The following is a 24,117-nucleotide window of genomic DNA, read 5'->3' on the forward strand; positions in this document are numbered from 1 at the left end:
GGGCCAATCTTCCTCACCAAAAAAAAAACAAAAACAAAAAACCCCAAAAAGATGGAATTAAAATGCAATGTAATAAAAATTACATTAGACAGAAAACAATCTATCTGAATACAAGGATACTTTTAATTCAGACAGTGTGCTGTGAAAAGTCTTTTTTTTGGCACTGATAGGAAAATAAAGAGCTTTGATCTGCTAATTAATCAAGTTAAAGTGAGGTCCCAATAAGATAATTTTTAGTATGCTCTGAATAAAGTGGCAGCCTTCTTCTTTTGCCTTTCCTCCCCATTCAATGTAAAAAAAAAAAAAAAAAGAAAAAAGACACTTGTCAAAATTCACTGGAACATCTGTATCTTCAAAGTAACCTTTAACCTCTAGGCTTAAGAGAACTGCTTAGTCAAAAAACATGTTTTTATTACTATTAAAGAGAGTAAGATCAAGAAATATGTGTTTGTTTATTGATTGATCGTGAGGAAGATCAGCCCTGAGCTAACATCCATGCCAATCCTCCTCTTCTTGCTGAGAAAGACTGTGCCCATCTTCCTCCACTTTATATGGGATGCCGCCACAGCATGGTCTGACAAGTGGTGCATCAGTGCGTGCCCGGGATCCAAACCAGGGCTGCCAGCAGTGGAGCACGCGCACTTAACTGCTATGCCACGGGGCTGGCCCCTGTGTTAGTTTAAATTTAGAGTGGAAATGATATCACCAGTTGTTTTTCTTCTTTTTTTTCTTTTTCTTTCCATCCTTTAAGCCATAAAAAGCCAGAAGAGCATCTGGGTTTTTAAGATGACCAGTACAATTTATCTTCTTTTGAAAAAGTTCAATAAGAAATTATACAACAAAAAAAAATTCAAGTGTTTTGAATGATTTTTTTTTTTTTTGTGAGAAAGATCAGCCCTGAGCTAACATCCAATGCCAATCTTCCTCTTTTCTTTGCTGAGGAAGATCGGCCCTAGGCTAACATCCATGCCCATCTTCCTCCACTTTACATGGGACACCGCCACAGCATGGCTTGACAAGCAGTGCGTTGGTCCGAGCCCAGGATCCGAACCTGCGAACCCTTGGGCCACTGAAGAGGAGCACGCGCACTTAACTGCTGCGCCACCGGGCTGGCCCCTCTAATGATTTTTAAACCAAACACACTGAAGAGTTTTGTCTATACCTTGACATCACCAGGTGATGATTTTTTTTGTAGAACAGTGCTTCTCAACTTTTCTACCAAAGTACCTCTTACGGGCAGAGAAAAAGAAAGGACCCAGGAATCTAGGAGGTGGTCAGCCATAAAAATAACATTTCTATTAATTCTTGTATTTCATCTTTAAAGTTCAAAGAAATGTGAATTCTCTCTATTCCATAATGTACTTAAACATAAACACGTTTACCTCTCTCTCCCCATACCCCATACCCCCCTGCCAAAAAAATTAGTAAAATTGACAACCCAGGAAGCTATGCAATGTTAAATCTTTGGTTTTGTACATTTCCACTGGAATGCCACAAACTTCTAGGGACATTTGTACTCTTGTCTCAGAAGCACAACTGTCAAGGAAATGCAAGCCTGAAAATGACTGTAAAGCCTACTGGCCTTTAAAAGTTCATTTCCACCCTCAATTTCTCAGACTCATCGCAGATATGTTAGCCCCATTACTACAAATAAACTCCTTAAGGGTAGAGACCAGGACATAATCATCTCTGTATCCTACACAGCCCCTAATACTTTTATACATATTACATAGTGGACATTTAGAAAGTATTTGTTGATGGAAGGAATGAATGAATAATAAGATTTAATTCAAAAGGCCAACTTGATTGTGAATTTAATTTCATTAGGTGTAGCAAAAAGTTTAAAACAGTTTCCTCAAACTTACTTTCTCAATGGTAAAGATGGTTTTTAAAACAAACTTTTAGATTCAGGCCAACTTGATTGTGAATTTAATTTCATCAGGTGTAGCAAAAAGTTTAAAACAGTTTCCTCAAACTTACTTTCTCAATGGTAAAGATGGTTTTTAAAACAAACTTTTAGATTCAGGCCAACTTGATTGTGAATTTAATTTCATTAGGTGTAGCAAAAAGTTTAAAACAGTTTCCTCAAACTTGCTTTCTCAATGGTAAAGATGGTTTTTAAAACAAACTTTTAGATTCTCTAAGAGCCCAGCAAAAGTGAGGTAACACTTGAGACTTTTCTATAGTTTTGTAGCAGCAGTGAATTTTTCTATTAAAATTGGTTAAAATAGTAGACATAATATACATTATACATTTACGAGAAAGAAATTTGTGAAGCATTTGTTCAGTTCATGGATGCAGTCAAGATACCTTTCATTAATTTTTTCACTTTTTCATAAGTAATATATTTTTATTTTTATGCAAAAATATTTTGCATCTTAAAAACTTTTTTTTTTATAATTTATTTATTTATTTTTCCCCCAAAGCCCCAGTAGATAGTTGTATGTCATAGTTGCACATCCTTCTAGCTGCTGTACGTGGGATGCAGCCTCAGCATGGCCGGAGAAGCAGTGCGTCGGTGCGCACCCGGGATCCGAACCCCGGGCCGCCAGCAGCGGAGGGCGCGCACACTTAACCGCTAAGCCATGGGGCCGGCCCTATTTTGCATATTTTAACAAATGAAAAACATTATTTTAGGATGACTAATTATAAAGTTATTTAAAATTCAAATACCTGAGTTCTTTAAAAAGTTCAACATTCTGGTGAGTCATCAAATTGTTTAGAAGCCATTCAAGGCACCTGAAATTAAAACATGGGAATTATATATCAAGTATTTATGATTTATTAAGTAGGACTTACAGTTAAAATAAAAACAGAATATTAGTCTTGCTAGATCATGCTCTAATTTTTTAATTTAACAGTCAGAAATTTAGTATTGTTTTTGTCAGCAGTTATTAAGGGAATATTCCCTTTATATTAATAAGAGCATTTCTAATTAAGAAAACTTCAAGTTTATGTTAAATGGTTTATGAAGGGGTTTGCATAGTTCTATTACCTTCTTTATAATTTGAAAATGGGTACTGCAATTGTCAAGAGTTAAAAACACTGCCACTAGTTTCAATGATATAATGTCTAATATGCCTACTACTTAAAAAAATTTAATAGAAAATGTACTGTAAAGAATGACCATAGTTTTTATAAGCATGTATAACACCCATGGTCACTTACAAAGACAACACTTTTGACGAATTTACTTATCAGGCCAAATCTAAAAACGGACTTTTTTTTTAAAAGCAAAACTCTAGTCCCCTATCTTTTTTTTTTTCTTTCTTTCTTATAGCTATACATTCTCTTAAGAAATCAAAGCAGCCAAATTCCCAAAAGTGGGATGGGAGGAAAAACGAGAAAGGTAACTCACTTTTTCTTTACAGAATCTAATCCATAGGTCCCTGCTGATGTGTAATAGCCACATACAGTTTTCACATTAATTGTTTCCTTCATTGTCTCACCACACTGCTGTATTAAACCATCCTGTAAATATAAATAAGCACTGGAAAGGCCCATTTCACATGGGAAAAATTAGCTCTGAATATGTGCTTTTACATATTAAAAAGTAAAAAATAAAACAAGAAAAAAAGGAAGAAAGAAAGAAAAGAAAGAAAACTCATTAAGTGCAGCAAGCCTAAGGTTTTTATAAGTCCAGTAACAATACCGAAAAAAATCCAGCAAGTATTCAGCTAAATACTTGGAATTGAAAAATGGAAGGGAGGGGGTAAAAGCAGCAAGGTAGAGAATGAATATGGCTATTCTCTTTCTTTTCTATTCTTCTTCTTTCTGGGACCTTTGCAAATTTAAGCAGCTTTCTGTCCGTTTTGCCTGCTTTTTTTAAATTAAGACCTCTGCACATAGTCAGCTGACCGTGTGATGGGCTAGGCAAGTAAACAATATGAATCATTAGAAAGTGTTTATTAGTTTAAAATACCTATCAATATCTAAGAGATGCACGTAAAACAAATATATTATTATTTTAAATTTACATTGAAATTTTAATCTAAAATGTTCATATAGAAGATTTCAAATGAACTAACTTTAATATATGGAAAGAACATCACTTTTTACTCAAATTTCTCAAATATAATCATCATGCAAAGTTAAATAGTTAAATAGTTAAGTTATAAAGGTAATGCAGAAAATGGATTTAGAACAAAACCAAAAGGACTAAAGTTAGAAAATAAAGTATACTTATCGGAAGTAAGTACTGAAAGGATCAAAACATTTAAAAAATCAAATGACCTCAACCAAGTATATTTAGCAAGCTATTAACTAATACTTCAAATAAATCGGTATACAAATACCACATAAAAGGAAACAATTAACTTTTTTAAAAGATCAAAATAAAACACTGAATCCATTGGGGTTTTAAATTTACCTGGAAGTCATTCTAGACTCCTCCCCCTTCCTCTTAACTTATCACCTGTCACCAAGTCCAGTGGATTATCCCTGCTTAATTTCTCTGGTATTCAGTTTTGTTCCTCTCCATGCTTATTGCTACTACCCTAATTTAGACCTCACTCAGACTACTGCACTAAGTTTTTGTCTCTAATGTACTCATCTTTCCTTCAATGCATCCTTCACGTTATTCTTGAAGTATTCTTTCTAAAACATAACTTTGTCTTTCCCTTGATTAAAATCTTTCAAAAGTACTTATATATAAAGTCTACACTTCTTCTTTTTTTTTTGTGAGGATGATCAGCCCTGAGCTAACATCCATGCCAATCCTCCTCTTTTTGCTGAGGAAGACTGGCCTTGGGCTAACATCTGTGCCCATCTTCCTCCACTTTATATGGGGCACCGCCACAGCATGGCCTGACAAGTGGTGCGTCAGTGCACGCCCAGGATCTGAACCCAGCCCGCCAGCAGCAGAGCGCGTGCACTTAACCGCTACGCCAGGGGGCCGGCCCCAAAAGCCTGAACTTCTTAAGAGGTACAGAGAGACTTTCATGATCTGGCCTCTGCCCCCCTCTCTCCAACCCTTTTTTTTTTTCCTGAGGAAGATTCACCCTGAGCTAACATTTGTTGCCAATCTTCCTCTTTTTGCTTTTTTTGAGCTAAAAAAAAAAAAAGAGCTAAAAAAACACTTCCTCTATTTTGTATGTGGGTCACTGCCACAGCATGGCCACCAACGAGTGGTGTAGGTCCACGCCCAGGAACCGAACCCAGGCCACCGAAGCGGAGCACACGGAACTTAACCACCAGGCCACAGGGCCAGCCTCTCCAACCCTTCTTTATATTCTACGCTAGAGTTGTGTTCCATTCAGATTTTCTAATCTGCCACTGTTTCACATCTCTACATCTTAGTTTATTCTGTATGAAATGCTCTTCCTTCCCCTCTGCTTTCTTGCAATAAAAATACATTTTCAGTTTTCAAGACTCAACCTCAAATATGACTCCTCTGACATTACCAAGTTTAACTGACCACTCCCTTCTTTGTATATCTACTAAATCCTACAGGATGTTTATTATCGTACCTATAATATTGGACAACTTTTACTTTACCTTTGGGTCTTCTATTAACCCTCCCTCCCCCATTCCACACACACATTATATTGTGAGCTCCTTGCAGGTGGGGACCTATCTTAATTTACCTTTGGATCTCTATGCCGAGTTTGACACATTGCTCAATATAGCTCTGTTGAATGAACAAATCTGTCATTCTATCAATAGATTATATACATTTATGTGGTTTACACACAATTATGTCATAATTAAGAAAAAGTTTACATAGTAAGCACTCAATGTTTTTTGAATCCATGAACTAAATGAATTAGTAATCATAAGCCATCTGCTTAATAACAGTTAAGTCATTAAGGAATAAAAATCTGTAAATGGACTTAGACAAGTAAATTCTTTCCACATTATAGTCATTCTAAGATATCTACACAGAAATAGCTTGCATTCATCTTACACAGATATCATGACCCCCTCAGTTGTAATAAATTACTTTTGGTTAAGCATTTTAAATTACTTATCACAAATGGCATATTTATACGTTTCATTTTTATTTTAAAAATTGTAAAAAGCCAAGCTTTATTTTTGTTTTTGGAATAGACTTTGAAACAAAGATACAACTGTGATCCTTTCTTTGAATAATGTGCATACTTACCAACTGCAGCATACAAGCTGCTGCCAAAATGGCAATAACTCGACTGGGCTTTATTAAGACATCATCTCGATACAGTGACCCAAATGCAACCTGCAGTGCTGAAAGCAAAAGTACACATGTAGAATGAAATGACAATTATATGTCTAAGTGTGTTACAAAAATAATGACTGTCTTCACACACTAAAACGTTATGTCTAAATCTAGTTATGTACATAAAAGGTTAAGAGAAGTATCACTAATTGAAATGCTAGTAATGGTTACTGATTTACTAATTAGTAATGGTTTACTAACTTAATAACCATTAGTAATGGTTTACTAATTTAATAACAATGTTATAAATTTCCATTATTCTACCAAATTGAGCTGGATTCTTCTACATCTAATCTTGACATTAGTTAGTGGTCAGAATTGACACCCTTGGAAAAAGTTTTATAAAGATACCCAAGTAGACCAATCATTAAGTACAAGCACACAGACCCAATGATCATCTTACCCTGGTGCTTTCAGTGCTGCATCACTGGGGAGTGTGGAACAGCTCCTGGTCCTGTCCATGCCACACTCTCACCCAGCCGCCACAGCTATCTAAGCCTCTCCATCCTTCTCTCCACTGCCAATCTCATGCATGTCCCACATGGTTTGCTTTATAAATAGTCTTAACTTTTCCTTTGCCTGTGTGGTGAGTACTGGGTACTTCCAGTTGGGCTATCAGAGAGGGGAGCAGAGGGAGCACTGGAATAGGAATTTAGAGAACTATAGTCTGATCTAGGCTCACTAAACTGCTCTGAGACCTAAAATAAGTCCCTTAAATCCTCTGGGCCTCAGCTTCCTCATCTAAGAACCCTTATAGCTCTAAAACAACATTGATTACATGTTTCATGCCCTTATTATTCCCAGAGATGATCTTCATATATAGGGAATAATCAATGAATATTATTTACCAGCTTTTCTATGTAATTTAAAAAAATGGTCACACTTTTCCTTCCTTCACTCTACATCCTCCATATCCCAGGCAGATCTATTTACAAAGATAAGTAAACAGACTGATAAGGCCCACATGACTAAATAGATTAGGGACAGGTGAAACAGAAGTGAGAAACTATGGAACAAATCATATAAAGTTGTCACCTTAGGGTGTTAAGTGGAGCTTTTTTCTAGTCTAAAAAGTTAGAAGAAAATATTTATTTTCTACCAAAAGAATAAAAACAACATTATGTTTTTATGATTTTTGCATAACAGTAATTATGATGATGGTTACCTTCTATATCAATATTCTGGTCAGGAATCTCCAGTTCAATAATATTCATACTGGATTCTTTCCAAGAACCACTGAACATACTAGAAAAGTAACCGGACTTTAAAAAAAAAAAAAAATCAACGATTATCCTGTGCCTTCTGTGTCTTACAAATTATTTTTCCATTTCTAACTCCAAGCAACTATTCTATCAAAACTAATCCATCATATTATTTCAAGAGAAACAGAATTGCCAAATATGTCTACAAGAGAAAAGAAGTTAAGGCCACCACTATGAGTATCAAAATACTTTCAGTTTAGTACTAATTTAATGAAAATTAAACCAAATTCTCATATTACTCTGAATTGAATTTTTATATTACTACTTGAACCTCATTAGCTTTCTACTTAGTTAAAGCAATTTCTGAGTATATTACACGTATGTTTTCCTTCTCAATGACATTCTAAATTCAAGCTTAGAAATTGTGTCAATAAGTATCTCTCATAAACATATGACAACATACAAGGTGGATAGATAATAATGTACTGAGGAAGACAAGAGAAGACTAAGCCCTCAAACTGTTAAATCCTCACTGTATCTTAGTGGCTGTAAAGGGTCCAGACCAATCTCAAGTCAGTACTAACAGGATCATCCTCAAGAAATTAGGGAAAATCCAAAGTTTAGTTTTATCTAATCAGAAAATTCCAGAATGGACCTGAATTCTTGGGAAGGTACCAGAATGAAGTCTTTAGTTACCTTCTTGATAGAACCTCTCATAATTAGAATTACTTTGAAATGAATCAAATATTAACTAATTTATTTAAAAAATTTTACTGAGGGGCTGGCCCCACGGCCTAGTGGTTAAGTTAAGCAGACTCTGCTTCAGCAGCCCGGGTTCACAGGTTTGGATCCCGGGTGTGGACCTATATCACTCGTCAGCCATGCTGTGGTGGCGAACCACACATAAAATAGGAGAAGACTGGTACAGATGTTAGCTCAGGGCTAATCTTCCTCAAGCAAAAAAAAAAAAAAAAAAGAGGAGGATTGGCAACAGATGTTAGCTCAGGGCGAATCTTCCTCAGCAAAAGAAAAAATATTTACTGAGTACTTATTACGTATAAGGCACTGTGAATATAGCAGTAAACAAAACAGACATTGTTTCTGTCCTCAGGGGGCTTATATTTCTGTCCTCATGTGGCTTGCACTATAATCAATCCAGTTTCTCTTGAGAGGGAAAATCTTAACAGAGGCATTCTCATCCTTAAATTCACAAAACTGCTTTCAGAGATTAAAAAGAAAGATATGGACCATATCCTCAAGTTGAGACCAATATTCTGATATATTCTCTGGGCTATATACTTCAAGCCAAAGTAAACTTGTTAAAAAAAGTTAAATAAAAAACATTATGATTAAAATGTTAGAGAAAAAATTCCTTTCAAACGTTTCTACTGAAAAATATTATACCATACTATCTTACCAGTGATTATTGTCAAACGACGAAGAGAGGAAAAATATAACCTCCATTGGATAAAAACTGAATTGTTCACTGTTCTATTCCCAGTGCCTAGAACAATGATTTGAAGAAAGAATAGATAGATTTGATGAAAGAATAAATGAATAAAATATTTGAGCCATTAGAGCAACATTTTCTTTTATTCTGGCAGTTTTGAATCTTTAAAATGGGGTGGCAAACAGTAATATTTTCAGCATAGAAATCAAATAGGTATATCAGCTAAATGACTTAGTCTAAATACTTTTTTGGTCTTGTCTTTAATTTAACTGCATTTTCCAGGGGAGAAGGAAGAGTAAGTGTCAAGAACTTTCCATTCAATCTTACAAAAACAAAAAAACCAAGCTCATAGATACAGAAAACAAATTGGTGGTTGCAAGAGGCAGGAGCTGGGGGGTAGGAGAAATGGGTGAACTGTTCTTGGTTTTTTTCTTTTAGTTTAAATAAATTGAATAAAAATTTAAAAAAAAAGTTACAAATTGATGATGGCAAAGAGGAAGTTATAAGAGTTAAAATTAATAGAGGAATATCTCCAAAAGTACTTTCCCAGGAGAGCAAGAAATTCTTCTTACTATATTGATTCTCTTTCCTTGGCTATTGGCTTGGGCAGCGGATTTAAAAGCTATGATTTCAAATTTGTTGTCCTCTCTCCCAGGAATAGACAGCCCCTCAATGTGTGAATTTCTTAGATTCATTTTAATCTTGACATTAAAGGTTCCTGGGAACTCTTTGGTGATCCCATGTCAGATAATATCATATAGCCCTGTTCATATTTTCCTCTGTGATAGAAGCATCAAATATAGATGTCAGTATCTAATTTATTATGCAGTGTGCCTTAATGCTCTCAAAAAACTGTGTAGGACTGAGACATATATTAAAATCATAAAATTATCCCATAGGCCCAACTAGTGATGCAAACAGATCACTATTTTCTTTGAAAATGGTTTGTGGCAGTTCTTCAGAAACTAATCATGAAGATTAGGAGAAAATCACCTACGCATCCCCCTTTTCTCTTTATAACCGTTATGGACCCATGACTTGCCCTCAACTCCTCTTAATTCTCCTTAAGTTCTTCTCTTAGAGTTAAGAGAGTCTACATAGTTAATATCCATTATATAAATCAGTTCTTGGTGGGATTCTTACCACTGCACTCTAGCCGAGGCAATCATGGTTTCTGAAACATGCAGTACAATAGATGCCGCATAGGCATTTTCTTAAAAAAAAAAAAAAAAAAAGAACTTTCCATTCACATTCAACCTTAACTACAAAGCAACACTTCAGCTGAATTTATCCAATTAAAATAATCATATACAAAATAAACAAATTCAGCAATCTTAACTTTAATATTTTCTCCCTAACTTTTTCCCTTTTGACTACAGAAGACACCAAAATAAGCACTTTATTGAAGTAATGACAAAAAGGTTTTGCTAGGCTGGTATGACAATGAAAATTCAAAATCTGTTTTCTAGACCAAACTAAGTTTTCACTAACAATGTTCACCATATTTCTAGTAAAACAAAGACTTTTTATGAGATAATAGGACTTAAACGACTACTGTCCATACTAAAGATTACTGTGAAATGCAATGAGAAAGAACATGACTTAAATGAGTTTGAGTTTTTTTAAGTGACTACCGTGGTTACTCAAGAAGAAAAATAAAATACTTACTTGACATAAATATATTTTGTGTAAACTCCACTCTTCTCCTAGAGCACAAATTTTAATGTCACTATTTTCACCATTCAAAAATAATGTTTGATAAATATATTTGGATGTGCTCTTTAATTTTTTCCTGTTAAAAGAAATGCAGATGTTATATATATATATGTAAAATTGAATGTTTTATTGATTTTGCATATAACTCAAAATACTCCTTTTGTTCAATTTCTATTAAATGGAGCCAACTTGCCCATTGTGTAAAAGGATAGAGGAATATTATATATTCAAATTTATTCATGTAGGGAAGAATACATAAGAAACGAATAATACTGGTTATCTCTGGAGTACTCTATTCCCCAGAGGGGTAAAAGTAGTTAGATGGGGGCAGCATGGGCGGGAGACCTTTCACTGTACACGTTTTTCTAACTTTCGATTTTTGAGTCAAGTGAATTATCTATTCAGTAAATTAAGAAGATAAGTCAGCACAGTGATTTTTGCTTATTTCCTTATTTAGAAATCAGCACTGTGGAAGATCTCAATATAAATGCAATAATACTGCTTTGCAACCACAAAATAGAGAACAAGAGTAAAAACTTCACCTACCCAAGTAATTTTTAAAATAATTTACATTTAATCTTATTTTGGTACCAAACTATTCTTAAACTAGTTAAAAATTTTTTTTTTTCATTGTACAAATGATTTTCAGCCATGGGCCAAAGGTTTTCAAAACTATGCTCAATGGAGAAGTGTCTTAGGGGCCACCAGGAAGCGCTGAGGAGTGAACTCTGGGCATCCCACCTAACTTCCACCAGAGTAGCATCACATATCATATGTATAAACATCTTGGATTTCTGCCTAAGATTTAATTTAAAGGAAGAACTGTATTTTTTTTTTTAAGTTTGATAGTCATTGCTCAAGATGGTCTAGTAAATAAGAAAAGCCGTAGGCAGACGCTGATCAGTATCTTTTATATTCCTGGCCAATCCTGACACCTTTCCTAGTAGCTAAAAATTTTAAATCTTTTAAAAAATGAAGTAGTAATTGTTTCTGATGGTGTCTTGAACCAGTGTATTTAACATCTCTCCCCAACAGACAGTAAAAACAGCACATGCTTTGCTGGGGGACAGACTTGAGTTTGAGTCCCAGCTCCACTACAGCTCAGTTACTCCAGATGTAAAGAGAATATTAACAGTATTCACTTCACTTGGTTACTGTGAGAAATAAATGAGATAATGTAATTTCCAGTTCCTGACAGCACGCTCCCCAAATGGCATTAAAAGATTAAAAGTACAGAAAGGAATAAGCCCACAACAGCAAAAAGGTAAGGGTGGGCTTATCACCTAATGAGAGAATTCTATAGATCTGGAAGTTAGAAAATAAACTGGAATGGAAAAGAGCAATGAAAGCCACAGCCCAAAACATATCATGAAAGTCTAGATAGTGTTTGAAGCCCATGTGCCCTTCAGAACCCTTCTGGGGGTTGGGAAGATGAGGTCTCAGGGGAAACAAAAGAGAGAAGTGAGGCAGAAAATGGGGAAACTTATTCCCCTAAAGGTCTCCTCCACTCTCTATCAACACAGAGTACAGATAACCAGAGCACAGATAACTCACGCATAAAGATTCCCAGGCTCTTCAGGAAAGAAATAGAACGAATCTATCAGGAAGATCTGTAGCCTGTTAGCTCCTAACCCATTCACCTTAAATCATGGTTCCCAAACTGTGTGCCAAAGCACCTGGAGCACCACAGCAAACTCAGGGAGGCATGTGGAATATTTTAAATTTGAAGGAAACACAGCAACATCTTTCAGATACCATGTAATCTACTATTAGGTTGTTTGGACCTAACTGTGAGATATTTCTTTTCCAGAAGTGCCATGAAAAATATTACTGAGACAGTAAGGGTGCTCTGAACCAAGAAAGTTTGGGAATTTCTACTCTAAAACAAAGCATGCCCCACCCATATCCAATTTACTAGGCAGTCTTCCTGCTCAAAGAGGAGGCTTAGTAGAAAGAGATCTATTTACTCAATTAAAATACACACACCCACACCCCAGTTACTCATTCTTAAATATAAGCGGACAACCAAAGATAACCCAACACGAAGAAAATTAGGAGCATTAAAGACTGGTAAAGAAAAGAGAAAAATTGGTCCCAGAGGAAACATAATTCAAGGAAAAAAAAAAAAAACCAAAACACTCTAATTAGTACATCTAGAGAGCTGAGACTATTACATTTACAAAATAACAGGATGCTATGATAGAGGATTACTCAGAACAAGGAAAAAAGAGCTCTTAGAGACTAAAAACATGAAAAAGCCAAAAGAGAGGCTAAATGAGCAAGTTAAGGAAATTTCTCAGAACATAAAGCAAAAAAGACCTAGAAAGGAAAAAAAGAAAAGAGAAAGAGGTACAATCCAAGAAATCCAAAATCCACTTAAGAGGGGTCCAAAAAAGAGAAAACAAAGATAACAGGAGAAAGGAAATTACGGAAGAAATTAATGGAAGGCAGTTTCCCCAAACTAAAGTAGTCTCCAGATTCTAAGGATCCACCAAGTACCAAAGCCATTAAAAGACCCACACTTAAGCACATTCCGGTTAAATTCCAAAATACCAAAGAAAAAATTCCAAAAGTTCCAGGGAGAAAAAAAATGATCACCTAAAGAGAATTGGACCAGCATCATATTTCTCATCAACACTACAGGCTAGAAGACAATGAAGTAATATCATCAAAGGTATGAAAAGTTATTTTAGATTAGATTTCCCTATCTAGTCAAAGGATGAATAAAGAGAAAGACTAAATTTACATTTAGATAAACACAAATTACCTCCTTTTGCACCTTTTCTTAGGAAAATATTTGAGGATGTAGTTCCCTAAAATGAGTGAGAAAGAAACAGATACAGGCTACAGAAAATAGTGGATCCAAACCTAGAGATGGAGTGAAAGTAAGTCCCAAGACAAGTGCAGACCTAGATAGAGAGCAATGAATCCAGATTGGAACAAGAGGATGAAGGGAGCCAGGAGGGTGGTCTTGGGTTTAGAGGAGAAGGACTCCCTGCAAGTGTGTTGGGCAAGACAGAAAAACCTGAAGATATTATGAAGAAATATTTTTCTTTTGTCAACAAAGGTGGGAAAGGGCAGAAACTCTAGGAAAATAAAAAAGCAATACAAAACAAAGGCATTATTTCTGGGGCCGGCCTGGTGGCGTCTCGGTTAAGTGAGCGCACTCCACTTCAGCGGCCCGGGGTTCGCAGGTTTGGATCCTGGGCGCGCACCGACGCACCGCTTGTCAAGCCATGCTGTGGCGGCGTCCCATATAAAGTAAAGGAAGATGGGCATGGATGTTAGCCCAATCTTCCTCAGCAAAAAGAGGAGGATTGCCAGCTGATGTTACCTCAGGGCTAATCTTCCTCAAAAAAAAAAAAAAGGCATTATCTCAATAAGATAAAAACGAAAACAGGGCCCAACTTTAAGCACTTGATAGAACATAAGTAAATGATTCCATTTAACTACAAGGTTAGAAAACTTCTTCAAGAGAAAAACAAGGGGTTGTGACATTGGACCCATGAAGTGTGATTTATAATCCTAGCACACTACTGGACTCTGCAGTAAACAATATTTACATCATCATAACAACAAATACTGTTTACTAGATTTCAGTTTTTAGAGACAATCTAGGGACATCAAACATTCAAGATCTGGTTGCAGCACAGTTGAGTTTTAATAGTCTTGTTAATGTAAAGCATGCAGCTGACAAAAGGTATGAGGTGGAAGGTGGACCTGGAAGCCAAAGCTTTTCAAGTAGTAGTTGGTTGAGGTGGGAGAGCATACCAGGCAACCTGAGGAAGCATATCAGGGCCAACACACAAAATTCTAGATCTTAATATTTTCTTACACCCTTCATCCATGCTGGGCTAGATAAGCTAGGCATCTTCCACTGATATAAAACATACTAAATTCTGATATGTTTGCTTTAAAGACTTTCCATTTCAGTGCACTCATGTAGTCCAGGGGCTGGCAAACTTTTTCTGTAAAGGTCTAGAAAGCAAACGTTTTCAGCTTTGTGGGCTAGATGGCCTGCAAGCAAGTTTTGACAGCATCCCAGTGGGCAGTTTCCTGCTTGCCAACCTCAGTCTACCGCATCTCAGCAAACTTCACCATCTAGTGGGCTACAGCCACACCTCCTTCAACATCTGAATCTCAGCTTGGGAAAGGTGGCCCCATTCCAAATTTGTTCCTTCCTTGGGTATTCTGTCTCAGCCCTGGAAGTAGTGACTGCTCCCTATATCTTCTATTTCTGTATTTTTTAGAGATCTCTTTACCTTAGTAGTTTTTTCAGTAGTTAATTCCCAGTTACTTGTTAATAATGGTTATACTAAATTTTCCCTGTTCAAATTACTACGTGATTTTTCTCTTTGAAATGGACCTTGACATACATATTTCAAAAATGACATTACATATAAGTGATCTAAATACTAAATACAAAGCAAAGAGGGGCCAGCCCGGTGGCACAGCAGTTTAGTGCCCGAGCTCCGCTTCGGCCGCCGAGGGTTTGCAGGTTCAGATCCCGGGCGCGCAGTGACACACCGCTTGTCAAGCCATACTGTTGTGGCGTCCCACATAAAGTAGAGGAAGATGGGCATGGATATTAGCCCAGTCTTCCTCAGCAAAAAAAAAAAAAAAAAAAAAAAGAGGAGGAATGGCATCAGATGTTAGCTCAGGGCTGATCTTCCTCACAAAAAAAAAAAAAGCAAGACCCAACTATATGCTGTCTATAAAACACCTACGTTAAACATAAACACACAAGTAAAAAGGAAAACGATGGAAAAAGATACACCTTTTAAACACCTATCAAAAGAAAGTGGTAGTGGCTATACTACCAGGGATAAAGAGAGACATTTTGTAATGATAAACGAGGTCAACTCATCAAGGAGACATAATATTTACTGATGCTTTCACACCAGGCACTGTGCATTGTATGTGTTCAAATATGTGTCAAACCCCATAAGGCAAGTATTAGTATCTTCATTTTACTTATGAGGAAATAAGGCTAGTAAGTGCAGAATACAGAATAGAACTCAGAATCTGAGCTCTTAAAACTATACTATACTGACTCTCCAAAAAGGTAACTGAACAATTTGACAGTGGAGGTCCATTTTTGTAAACAAATACAAAGCATTCACACATAAAACTGTATGAAAGAGTTTATAAATCAAACTATTAACAGAGGTTATCATGATACTCTTCTTTTACAATAAATACGTAACATTTGTGTAGCAAAAAATTTTTGAATCTAAAAAATTACATCTATGTGACCCCACTCAGGACCTTAAAAAAAAAAAAGGAGCAACCAGATTGTTTATGTGAAAATTCATTCTACTTATAAACTACATTCTAGTTCACAAGTAAATATCCTGTTTTTCAACTCTGAAAAAAGCTTAAGCAAGCTGCAGCACAGCTTCACACATATCCACGGTCAACGTCCAAGTCCCAGAGACCTTGCAAGACTTTGTTCCTGGTAAGAAACAAATGTACATGATTGATAACCTTCACCTTTACAGTTACGGAGAACTGCTGTGTGTAATCATTTCCCCTACAATGAGTGGACGATAACGCGGTGCCCATCTCAGACACTAAATTGACGTGTCTGTCCAATTTAAGGAACAGGATGCAAAACAACTTATTCTACTGCCACCTACTCAGAGATGACAAAGGTGTATTACGGAAGGCCAGCCAGCTGGTCGTGTCTTTAATGAGGCGCAAGCTCTGGCTTGGCGTCTCATCTCGGGGCTGTACCACCACCCTGGCAGCGTCTGTGGTTTATAATCCAAACACCAGGCGTCTCCCAAGGTGCCCCCCATCCGCCCTGCATCGGGCCGGCTCCCACATTCACCCCGTCAAGAGCACGTCCGCTCCTCACAGGCTCTGGGGCGCCGCGCTAGTCCCCAGGCCGGGTCGCGGGACCTCCAACAGGTGCGGGCGCAGGTCCGTGTGGGCGCGGCCCCCCACCTACCTTCGAGGGGTGTTGAGGAGCCGCTGCTGCTCGTCCCCTTCCTCCTCATCCTCGTCTGTCTCGGAGTCGGGGTGACAGTAGCAGAAGGCCCCGCTGCTCCGCTTGCGCTTGCGGCTGCCCGGGCAGTAACAGAAGCCGTGGCCGGCCGCGTCGCCGCCAGTCTCCGGCCTTCGGGCTGAGCCCCCCGGCCCAGAAGCCGGGTCCTGCTGGGCTCGGGCTCGCCCCGGCTGGCGCAGGACTCGGCTGCTCAGCGAGCCCATGGGCCACGGCTCCCTGGGACTTCAGGGAGCGCACCTCAGGGAGCCCAGCGGAGACCGTCTCCCGCCATGGTCAGGCCGCCGCTGGCCTCCACCCAGCCCGGGTGCCTACACCGCCACCTTCTCGCGCCCAGCCCCAACCGTCGCAGCACACGCTACCACCTCCATCCTCCGCCCCGCCCGCCGCAACTGGCCGCGCGGCGCGCCGGGAGCGCAGGACCTCACCCCCTCGCTTTCGCAACAAAGCGCCGACCGAAGGGCGCGTGCGCGCGGCGAGCCTCCGGAAGGGGCGGGGAAAGGTGTGCTTGGCGGGTGGAGCCTGCGCAGAACGAGACGCGGCGTGGAGGTGGGGCGCCCGTGTCCCAGTTGTTTTCTGACCTGCGGGGCGCTTGGGTCTCACACTAGCTTGAAATTTGGGGCCGAACTTTTAGCGTCACTTCATACACCCGGTTTTGTAAGCAAGACCGGGAATTCCAGCTCACTCATGCTTTCTGCAAAGGTTCCTTGAGCCCCAGATGCCTGCTGGGCCTTGTGCTAGGCAGGAGGCAAAAAGACGGTGCTGTTTGGGCTCTTCCTTGGAGGAGCTCACCAAGTTCTGGGATCACGCCCTGCGGAGGTGGGCATGGCTTCCTGGGGGAGGAGGACCTAGAATGTGGAGTTTTGCTAGGCTCTTGGGTTTCTTAAACATCAGCCCTCCGCTGCCCTAGAGCAATTAGGGCAAACGTTCCCTGCCCTCCTTTCCTTCCCTCCTAGCAGCAGTGGGACGTGTGAATCAGGGTCTGGTTCCGGGACTGTCAGGGCTTCAAGTGCCTTTTGGTGGCCAGAGCAAAATTTACATGTGTCCGAGCAAAATTGACTGCCTGGAGTATGCAGCCGTTGTCATGGACTCTGGACAGCCAGCTTTCACTCTTTGACTTCCTTCTACTTTTTAAATCAAGTATTTATAGTGAAATATTTTAAATGAAGTATTTATAATGAATTACTCAAATAGAGCAATATGATAACATCCGTAGGCTACCACCTTGCTTTGATTCATTCTTTTAAATAGAACTACACAGATAGGCAGAAGTTCCCTCTCCATCTCAGTCTGTCTCTCTCTCCACTGTAGTGACCACTATCCTGAGAATGGTGTATATCGTTCCCATTCATGTTCTTATACCCATAAGCAATATATTTTCTTTTGCACATTTAGGCATGTAATTAAATGGAATCATACCGTACCTATCATTCTACACCTTTCTCATCTCAAAATTATAGTTTTGAGATTTATCTAATTGACAAATCTTTAGTTAATTTTCACTGCTCTTTGTGTGACTAACTCATAATTTATCTTTTCCCTTACTGAGGGAGTTAGGTTTTTCTAGGTTAATGTTATAGAGCAGCAATGAACACTACGTGCAAGAGAGTCACTAAATAGATTCCTAGAAGTGGATTTGCTGGGAACTTTTCAGCTTTAGTAGCTACTGCCAAATTGCTCTCTGAAATGACTGCACCTATTTACATTGTCATCAGTAGTATGTGTAGTTTGGGGGCCTTGGTGGACTCAGGCCTGAGAAATCTGTATGAAGAGAGACTGGCTGAGGCAGCTGAGGGGGGCAGGGAGCAAGGGGAGGGGCAGACAATGATGGCTGCAGGAGGATCAGCCTGCATGCCCAGAATTTGTCAGCGCAAAGGGTGTGCAAGTGTTTCCCATAAAACAAGTGGGGACCACCATAAGACAGCCAGCATGGCATCATCTTAGATTCTGTCCAAGAGGCGTGGGTTCCACAGAGAACCTGAAGGTATCATAGAATTCCTAGGGGCTGAAAAAGGAAAAGTGCATTTGCCTTGCCAGAGGAATCAAAGATGAGTGGTTCCCTGGTTATGGGGTTGATAAAGGAACACGCAAGAATGCACACAAGAATCAGCTTTAAACATCTGCCAACATAGATGATCCTCTACCACCACAGCAATAACAGTCAAGTAAGAACCTTTCCTGCTTCTCTTTACTCTCCTCCCTCCTCCTACTACAACCTAGGTTAGGTTGGGGGTGAGGAGGTATAGAAGGAAGCCTAGGTGGAGAAAGAGAAACCCACATATCCCCTTCCCCAAAAGCCAGCTTCCTGCTGGCAATAGGCCAGAGCTGAATGAGGGAAGAAGCCTCAAGTGTAAATCAAGTTTGGAATTTTGACTGGACATATTAATTACTGAAAAGACACTTAAGGGGCTGCACAGTAGGACTTTTTAAAACCTAAGAGTGACCTGGAAAGTCACAACTCTATCCTCCTCAGAATTTTCATCTAAAGACAAAGAACTAGGCCCAATGAAGAAATGTAAAATGGACAGTGGGAGAGAAAAACAAAGTTGCTTCATAGTTATATTCCAAAGTCATGCTTTTTTAATATAATAAACATTCCTCCAGGGTAGCTTTATCCTGCCCTCTGGAAAGCTTCCAGTCAAGAAACGCATTTTGTTTTAAAATTGTAACTAAGTCATATATAATTGAAAGACAAAACAACCAAAAAATTGTAATGCTTCCATAGCCAATTAAAGTTGATTTAGAGATTCCATACTCTTCTGGGTAGGTATCAAAACAGCAGTACTATTTCCTATAATTAACTGGAATGACTTAAGTATTCACGCAAATAGCTTTCACCAATAGCTCAAGCACTTATAAATAGGCAAGTAGAAACAAATTGAAAAACAAATCTTTATATTTCACCCATCAAAATACAGTATATATTATAGAATGAACAAAGACTAATACTCTTATTTTATATAAATGTTCTACTTAGTAGGACAGAGAGCATCACTCATTTCTGAAGAATACATTATTTTATATTAAGTAGTGTTTAGTATATATGAACATTAGTTTTATAGCACTAAATGCACAAAAGACTAAATATGTTATTTTTTTCTTAATGTTGTAGTTCCTAGTAGAAACTGAGTAACACAAGTCCTTCAAAAATATCTCCTTTCAGGGTCTAGGATGAAATAACTCACAAGTGGCAAAATCAGTCAAAGAAAGAATATACCTCATTTTAAAGGCACCATGTTTTATTAAAATTATTTTTCCATGTTGTATACAAACTGAACTTTTGAATGAAATCCAAATACACCTTCAGAACAATTCTAGAGTTGAAAGGCACAGTGCAAATGTAAATTATTACAAATCAACAAAATCGAAAATGATTTAAAAAATTATTTTTAACACAAAAAATTTCCTTTAAGTAAAAGTAAATTCAGAGCATTACACCATCACCAGTTTTATACTAGTTTGACACTTATTTTTCTCCATCTTCAAGCTGGATTAAGACATTAACCATAATACTGTGGAATGTTCAGCATTTATTTTGGTAACCAGACATATATGATCTGTATAACCACTTAGAATTTAATTTGTTCAGACAAGTTGGTGATCTTGGTATACTTTAACCTGGAGACAGTAAGTGATCTTAACATATAATGTGATGGAGGAAGTCTCCCATGCCAAACTTAGCAAAGATCAACTAATGCTATAGACAAAATATAAACAAAGGAGATTTGTGGATGCTTTCAAACTATGACTATGTAAAATAGCAAACTGGATAGATATTCTTACTGACTAGATGCTCACAATTCCAAATCAAGAAATTACCAGCCACTCTGAAAATAGAATTAGGGAAGAAAAGTGATTTTAGAACAGTCTTCCAGTCTTTCACTTCAGTAGTTTTTCACCAAAAAAAGAAAACATGAAATAATTTAAAATATTCCAATTTCTGTGAAACAAAAAGAATACATTTTTATTTTTAATTTTAAATCTCCTTTTAGGTTTTATAAGCCTTGAAATGCAAGTACAGCTTTAAAGCATCATAGTGAGTAATTACAGATGAATAATAATACAGACAGTGTATATCCTAGGAGGCATCTGTAGGCGTTTTAATTGGAAATAAGCATTCTGAGATAATGCTAATAGCACTGTAGAAAAATGAAGTTAAAAAAAATTCAAGAGTTGGGAATCCTCTTATCCCTCCTGGATTTTATTTTAATCATCTCCTCCACAGAGAATGAGCAGTACCTTCCTGTAGTCTCCGGATGTGTCACCCTGGGGGCAAAGGAAGCAAAGTTACATTCAGATTAATGGGTTTTAAAAGGGAATACAGCTCCAAGTCATCTAGGTTAACTTTTTCAATCTTGTCTGGATTTTTCTCAGAGAGGTTTTTTTTTTTTAAAATAACATTTGTTATTTTTTATTACAAAAATAATACTTGTTCAATGTAGAAAATAAAGACATAGGGCCGGCCCTGTGGCTTGGTGGTTAAGTGCACGCGCTGCGATGCTGGCGGCCCGGGTTCGGATCCCGGGTGCGCATCGAGGCACCACTTCTCTGTCCATCCTGAGGCCGAGTCCCACATACAGCAACTAGAAGGGTGTGCAGCTATGACATACAACTATCTACTGGGGCTTTGGGGGCAAAAAATAAAATAAATAAAATCTTTAAAAAAAAAAAAAAAAAAGACATAAAAGAACATAAAAATCATCCATAATTCCACCATCTAGAGATTACTATTCTTAGCATTTTGATTTGTGCGTATCCTTCCAGACTTTTTTCTATGCATATAGATTCCCATGTGATGGGGTGGTAGTATTCTTCTGTATTCTGCTTTTTTACTTAGTATAGCCTATTTCCCTATTTTAATTTATTAAATATTCTTCTACAACATCATTCTTTAATGGTTACAGAATATTCTATTGTACATGGGTAAAATAATTTATTTGATCACCCTCCCCACTGCTGGATATTTATGTTGTTTCCAATTTTTCACTATTATAAATACTGCTGCATTAAGCATAGTACAGTTAAATTCTTGTGCATTTTCTTGATGATTTATTCAGGATGAATTTTCACAAAATGGGAATTACCAGATTAATGATCATGCATTTTCTTTTCTTTTTTTTTTTTTTAAAGATTTTATTTATTCAGTTTTTTCCCCCCAAAGCCCCAGTAGATAGTTGTATGTCATAGGTTCACATCCTTCTAGTTGCTGTACGTGGGACTCGGCCTCGCGTTGGACGGAGAAGTGGTGCCTCGGGGCGCTCCCGGGATCCGAACCCGGGTCGCCAGCATCAGAGCGCGCGCACTTAACCACTAAGCCACAGAGCCGGCCCTGATCATGCATTTTCTTAAGCTTTTTATTTTTTTATTTATTTATTTTTAAATTTTATTTACTTACTTTTTTCCCCCAAAGCCCCAGTAGATAGTTGTACGTCATAGTTACACAGCCTTCTAGTTGCTGTATGTGGGACGCGGCCTCAGCATGGCCGGAGAAGCAGTGCGTCGGTGCGCGCCCGGGATCCGAACCCGGGCCGCCAGCAGTGGAGCTGGAGCACTTAACCGCCAAGCCACGGGGCCGGCCCTTAAGCTTTTTAATATGGGTTCAAAACAGCCTTTCAGAAAGGTGCTATAATTTCTACATAGAATTTTTTATGGTCTAACCTATAGATCAATTTTTGTTAGTGCTTCATGGGCACTAGAAAAGATGGAATCTCTATCTATAGGATTCGAAGTTTGATATACATCTATTAAAATAAATCTTAATATATCCTTGTTTATACTTTGTCTTATTGATCTGACAAGAAATAAGGATGTGTTCAAGTCTATCTAGCATAGTATTTCCGCTGATGTCTTCTTTTGGAGCCTCAAGTTTCTTATTTAGTTAGTTGAATGCAATACTATTTGGCATCTAAAGTTTCATGACAATTTAACCTTTGCTGTGAATTGTTGCCTTTATCAATATAAAGTGATCCACTTTTTCCTATTTAATGCTTTTTCTCCATAAATTCTTTTTACTTATAGTGCAATCCCTACTTTCTTTTTTGTATTTGTCAAATGTTCTTTTCTCTGGTGTTTTTTTTTAAGCTTCTTACATGTCACTATATAAGTTGTTCCTTATAAACAGCATGGAGTAGGATTTTATATTTTTACCTAACTTAAGAGTTTATTATCATAATTTATATTTTTATCTTCTGTCATTTTTTTTGATTATTTACATATTTTATATTTCTATTCTTCTCCTTTTGGCAATTGTCATTGAATGGGCAATGTATTCTTTATTTTTAATCTTTTCCAGTGTTGTGTGAGTGTGTGAATACACATATATTTACATATTACATATATACAAACATATAATGTAAATATATTTATAGTGATGTTTCCACAAGCCAATCAATATTTTTGTATCCCATCATTTTAGTATCTGAATAGTATTAGATCATACAGATTTTCCACAATTTATTTGAGTCATCCCTTATTGGTTAATAAAAATAATAATACAGGGCCAGCCAGGTGGCAAAAGCGGTTAAGTGTGTGAGCTTCACTGCGGCAGCCCGGGGTTTGCCGGTTTGGATCCCGGGGGTGCACCAACGCACCGCTTGGCAAGCCATGCTCTGGCGGCGATCCATATAAAGTGGAGGAAGATGGGCACAGATGTTAGCCCAGGGCCAGTCTTCCTCAGCAAAAAGAGGAGGATTGGCAGATGTTAGCTCAGGGCCGATCTTCCTCACACACACACAAAAATAATAATAATAATACATAATAAATTATATACTATAAATGTATAACATTTATACAATTATAAATCATATAAAGTAATATAAATAGAAATAATGCTATGATGAAAATATAATATTTAGTGTACTTTTTTCACATTTCATGAAACAATTTTATTCAAATTCTTTCATAGATTTTTTTTATTGTGGTAAAAAAATATATATATAAAACAAAATTGGCCATTTTAACCATTTTTAAGTGGCATTAATTACATTCACATTGTTCCCTAACCATCATCTCTATTTCCAAAACCCTTTCATCACCCCAATTAGAAACTCTGTAACCACTAAGCAATAACTCCCATTCTCCTCTTCCCCTAGCCCCTGGTTAATTTCCAATCTATTTTCTGTCTCTATGAATTTACCTATTCTAAATATTTCATGTAAGTAGAATCATACGGTATTTGTTCCTTTGTGTCTGGCTTATTTCACTGAACACGTTTCCAAGATTTATCCACATATCAGAAACTTCATTCCTTTTTATGTATGTATGTACCACATTTTGTTTATCTGTTCATCTGTTGATGGACACTTAGGTTGTTTCCACCCTTTGGCTATTATGAATAATGTTTACATTGGTGTACAAGTATCTGTTCGAGTCTCTGTTTCCACTTCTTTTGAGTATTTACCTGGGAGTGGAATTGCTGGGTCATGTGGTAATTCTATGTTTAACTTTTTGAGGAAGCGTCAAACTGTTTTCCACAGTGGCTGCACCATTTTACATTCGCACCAGCAATATATGAGGTTCCAGTTTTTCCACATCCTCACCAACATTTGTT

General features: G+C 37.6%; 2 protein-coding genes across 5 annotated transcripts in view; both read right to left on the reverse strand.

The window, feature by feature from the left end:
- The window catches only part of GMCL1 (germ cell-less 1, spermatogenesis associated), a 49,668-nt gene extending 32,721 nt beyond the window's left edge, over positions 1–16,947 (reverse strand). The window contains exons 1-6 of one of the 2 annotated variants that reach the window (XM_087436620.1): positions 16,515–16,947; positions 10,514–10,637; positions 7,359–7,455; positions 6,104–6,201; positions 3,359–3,471; positions 2,674–2,739 (exon numbers count right to left, since the gene is read on the reverse strand). In XM_087436620.1, coding sequence (XP_087292746.1) covers positions 2,674–2,739; positions 3,359–3,471; positions 6,104–6,201; positions 7,359–7,455; positions 10,514–10,637; positions 16,515–16,774 — 758 coding nt within the window. In that variant the 5' untranslated portion in view covers positions 16,775–16,947. The remainder of the gene's footprint in view (positions 1–2,673; positions 2,740–3,358; positions 3,472–6,103; positions 6,202–7,358; positions 7,456–10,513; positions 10,638–16,514) is intronic. The other variant, XM_004435585.3, reaches the window with a different exon arrangement.
- A 2,821-nt stretch (positions 16,948–19,768) lies between these two features.
- Positions 19,769–24,117, reverse strand: part of ANXA4 (annexin A4) — a 63,903-nt gene continuing 59,554 nt past the window's right edge. For all 3 annotated transcript variants that reach the window (XM_087436624.1, XM_014791445.2, XM_087436625.1), the window contains exon 13: positions 19,769–20,834. In XM_087436624.1, coding sequence (XP_087292750.1) covers positions 20,775–20,834 — 60 coding nt within the window. In that variant the 3' untranslated portion in view covers positions 19,769–20,774. The remainder of the gene's footprint in view (positions 20,835–24,117) is intronic.

This window comes from Ceratotherium simum, chromosome 11 (genome assembly GCF_057802395.1).
Source record: "Ceratotherium simum simum isolate JZ-2026a chromosome 11, ASM5780239v1, whole genome shotgun sequence".
NCBI classification, from domain to species: domain Eukaryota; kingdom Metazoa; phylum Chordata; class Mammalia; order Perissodactyla; family Rhinocerotidae; genus Ceratotherium; species Ceratotherium simum.